The 4,433-nt window shown below is 40.5% G+C and overlaps 1 protein-coding gene across 1 annotated transcript; it reads right to left on the reverse strand.

Annotated features, from left to right (window-relative positions):
- Positions 1 to 1,951: 1,951 nt before the first annotated feature.
- LOC308379699 (cytosolic sulfotransferase 3-like) lies at positions 1,952 to 4,161 on the reverse strand (the record flags this gene model as incomplete). The annotated part of the gene is made up of 7 exons (XM_080856949.1): positions 1,952 to 2,064; positions 2,182 to 2,356; positions 2,717 to 2,814; positions 2,984 to 3,110; positions 3,201 to 3,301; positions 3,588 to 3,716; positions 4,023 to 4,161. 7 exons carry the CDS (start codon positions 4,159 to 4,161, stop codon positions 1,952 to 1,954), a joined length of 882 nt encoding a protein of 293 aa, XP_080713075.1.
- Between the last annotated feature and the right edge of the window lie 272 nt (positions 4,162 to 4,433).

Raw genomic sequence — 4,433 nt, forward strand, 5'->3', positions numbered from 1 at the left:
CTCCACTCTACTCCCGTGTGCAGGTTGGGTAAGGAAAAGCCTGGCTGCTCACTTGACCACCGTCTCGGTCATCTGTTGGTCTCACAGCCAACTGCTATTATCTAAACACTGGCTAAACAGTGAGGCTACATTTGAAATCCCTTAAATATAACCTAGCCTAATGCAGTCTTTTGCATTAATGTTAACACAAAACTGCCGTTTATTTGTTGTGTCCTGTAAACCATATATTCTCCAAGTTAGAAACATTAACCAACCTGAATGCTGTATTTTGAGAGAAAAAAAATGAGGGATCGTAATTGATTGCAATATTTGCATCAATATAAATCACTATGTGATACTTTTAAATCTATTCATGTTTCTTTAAGTGCTTCAGCTTCAAGAATCTCGGTAGTTCTTGACATTGTGACTTGACGTTATTTGACCCAGCATGACAAAACATTGATGTCTTCTTAATTGTTCTGAAGTCTGAATTTTGTCTGTTCATTTGCTGTTGTTCTCACGTCTTGTTTTCTTCATATTAGTGATTCCGAGTCACTGGTGCTGGAGAGATTGACGTATGGTTTGAGCTCAAATTGTACTTCCAGTGTGGTGTTCATCATATCCAGATGTTACCACAATAATTTAAACACTCTAAGAACACATGCACACATGCACATACAACATAAATATACTTATAAATGTAACATAGAATCTTTTGTAAATACCTAAATACTGCTATTTTTTTGTCTGTAAATAAAATGATATATATTTAGAAAAAAGATTGAAGGTAGTGACATGTTTGTGACAGTCATGGAACAAGCGCACACACACACACACACACACACACACAGACATACTGTACACAAACCCTTAGGTTCAAATTGGAGCTCATACTTTGAAGCATTAGAAAAAAGTAAAGTCTTAATGTAACAGAACTTAATGTCTCATTTCTTCAACAAAATGCTTCATGAACTATATCAGTAGTATTCTTCTTCATAAAGCATGTTTCCTACAGACGGTCTCAAATATACTTTATTTGAGAAAGGACAATTTAGAGCACAAAGTACAGTACTTGTGATATCAATGTCAAATGATCAAAGTTCTGATTAAATATTTTATTGTGCAACAACTGTCAGCTGTTTCCTGTTTCCCACCTCTCACCTCTTTCCTTAATATCTGAGGTGTGTTGATGTGGCACAGGTACTGTCAGTGCCACTGTCTGCTATTTCAATCCATTCAAATGACCCACTCAGGTACCAGTTGATAAGTGACAAGTTGTCAGTGTTGACAGTAGTGGGTTTTTTCGCAGTTGTTGTGATTTCTGTGATCATGTCATACTGAATTTCTGTAAGGACACATGAGGAATGTAATAATGACAAGTGATTATGAGTAGTGATGATGGCACGGGCGGCGAGCCACTAGCTGGTATGGGTCCTCTGTGTCCAAGTGTTTCTTTGAGCAGCAGTCATGTGTTTGCTCAACAATAAAATTTCACAATCACTCATGCTGAAGTTTGTTTTTTCAATTGTATGCAGAAGGTCCGAGGACCACTTTTTACTTGTGTGCAAGCAGATTCTGTTGAATTGAGCTACTGTACTGTTACTGTTTGTGTGTCTGTATGTGTATGTGTGTGCGTGTGTGTGTGTGTGTTTGTGTCTATGGTTCTATGTTTGGCACATGTTTATAGCTAGAGTGTGTGTGGGTGGGGAGATGGGGATGTCAGTTTGTGTGTGTGTGTGTGTGTGTGTGTGTGTGTGTGTGTGTGTGTGTTTAGTTATACTGTAGCAAAATCTACCACAAGAGTACCAAGATCTGGATAAGTTATTCACTAATATGGCCCAATTAAACCAAAATATTGTGTGTCTGTATACTGAAGGTTGTAAGACATAATGTGCAATACAACTGTAATATATTTTCATTTTTGTAATTTTTAGGCAATATTACAACAATTCACAGTTAACAATGAGTCCTGTTAGATTTCTGTATGGAACTCCAGTGTGCTGTTCTTCATCCTCTTCTTGTAGTGCTTGTCAAATGTCTCATTCTGAGACACAGTGAAGTGGTTCTTCCAGTCACCAACTTTCCCTGCAGAGGACCAGAGAAGGGACATTTCACTACACTTCCTCAAAACACGACTGCTCTGAAGCATCCCTGTATCCCAAATGTCCATTCCCACCCACAGGAAGTTTTGATTATTCCTACCTTTGCGCATGAAGGGAGAGATCTTTTGATCCATCACTGGATCAGTGGAGTAGTTGGCCATTGGGTTTGCCTTCATGGCATCAAACTGCACCCCTCCCCTGATGCACTCTCTCTCCTCTGCTGTGGTGGACGAACCCAGGAAGGAGCAGAGGCGCTCCAGCTCACGGCCCGTGTCCTGGTGAACACACAAACACACATGCTTCAGGTCCTGGTCCAGGTTTCATGAACACACAAACCCTTACTCGTGCAATTACACATGCACACATGCTTCAGGTCCAAGGCAGTGTCTTTATTAACCTTCACATTCCCCTAGTAAACACACAGACACGCACACACAAACACACACGCACACACACACACACACACACACACACACACACACACACACACACACACACACACACACACACACACACACACACACACACACACACACACACACACACACACACACAAAACTGCAATATAAGTGTCCTGCTATTTGTCTTTAACATCAACTCAGATACTGGTACTCTGCTCTGCTGTGCTCACAAACCTGCACCATGTCCTCATAGAACATGTAGAGAAGATTGGAGTAGGTCTGCTTCTTGTCCCACCAGCCAGTCACATGGTCATACCAGGAGCCAAACACCACTTGTTGGAAAAGTCAGCAACATTATTGTGTGTGTGTGAGAAAGAGAGAAACAAAGGCAGCTTCATGAATGATTGCTGCAAAATGTAAGCTTCAAAATACATACATTTCACAAAACTCTTTTCATTCATTCATTCATTCATTATTTATGTATTATTCATTTATTATTACTTTTCCCTTCCATAAACCTGGGCAGAAAACTGTTCCAGTCCTTCGGCTCCGGCTGCACCATGTTCATGCGATCAAAATGGAAGTAAGACACAGCGTTGTCTTTAGCATTACGGGCCACATACACTATCTGTAGAGAAAGGAGTTAGAACAGCTATTTTTGCTCAGTGTGATATTGCTCTTCAAGGGAGAGACATGAAGAATAAGAATGAGAGAGTACCCTGCAGTTATTTTCCCAGAAGCTCTTTGGCACAAACTGAATAGGTAGATGAGTCTTGATAAGTCGCGGGCGGGTGGGAAGGGTGTCAAGTGCCTCTACGCCTGCGTGTTAAGAATTTGTATGTGTTTGTTTTATTCATTTTGGCACTGGTTCATTTATAACATTTTGAAAACAGATGAACATTGTTTCAAGGCAATTAAGAGAAGATTAAAGGCTCGTATCACAAGCCTAAGATGACAATGGCTAGTTGATCACCCTTTAAGTAAAAACACTCTATGCAAAATTATACGGATCTGCCCATTGCCGGCTCGGGGGGGCAAATTAAGTTAAACAAGGTAGAATAAGGACAAGGGGAGAGAAAAAGTGGAGCGATCTACTCAACAACACCTGTGCAGTAGTTCGGAATGGTGAGCTCTAGGAAAGGTACTCGGTCAAAGATGGGCAGAGAATTCTCTCTATCCTTAATCTTAGGCCCAAAGTGCAGCAAGTCCAGGATGTAAGACATCCAAGTGGTGCCTAAAAGAAGAAGAAAAATGACATTGGGATGGCAGTTTGGCGAAAAACACATTTGCAAGTACACTGCAGTGGTACATTTAAAGCAGAGTTTCAGTGAAGTTAGACACGTCATTACAAAATGAGAACAAAGGCATTTTAAATTTCATTAGCAGATTATATTAAATCTACCCATATTTTTCTCTAGGCAAGAGTTCACGCTGATAATTGCCCTGTGAACATCTTCCCTTTGAAGAGATAGCACACACACACACACAGACACACACAGACACACACACACATGGTGTTGAATCACACACACAGACACACCTGCTTTTGGATAAGTGGCTATGAGTATATCATCTGGCAGAGCCTTAAAGTTTTGAACATTTTCCCAGTTGTCCGTGAAGTAGTGTGTCATCGAGACTCCGTGGAATTCATAGAGCTCAGGGCGTTCAAAGGGCTCCATCACCTGAATAAGGATTAAACCATACCTCATCTCAAACATCATCCACTAAACCTTTAACCTGCAATGGACACTACACGCGCTTTGCAACACATTTTCATATTACCAACTGAATAGAACACAGAATAAGCACTTCCTTTAGCCTATTGCAAAGCACCATGAATGAATTCATATCCCTAGTAACTATACTGTAAAAAAGTCTCTCTGGCCTTAACTAACTCTACTTAACAGTTTAATCTGGACGCAAACTCACTGGCTCAGTGAATGTCAATGAA

The sequence above is a fragment of the Sprattus sprattus genome, assembly GCF_963457725.1.
Source record: "Sprattus sprattus genome assembly, chromosome: 18".
NCBI classification, from domain to species: Eukaryota; Metazoa; Chordata; class Actinopteri; order Clupeiformes; family Clupeidae; genus Sprattus; species Sprattus sprattus.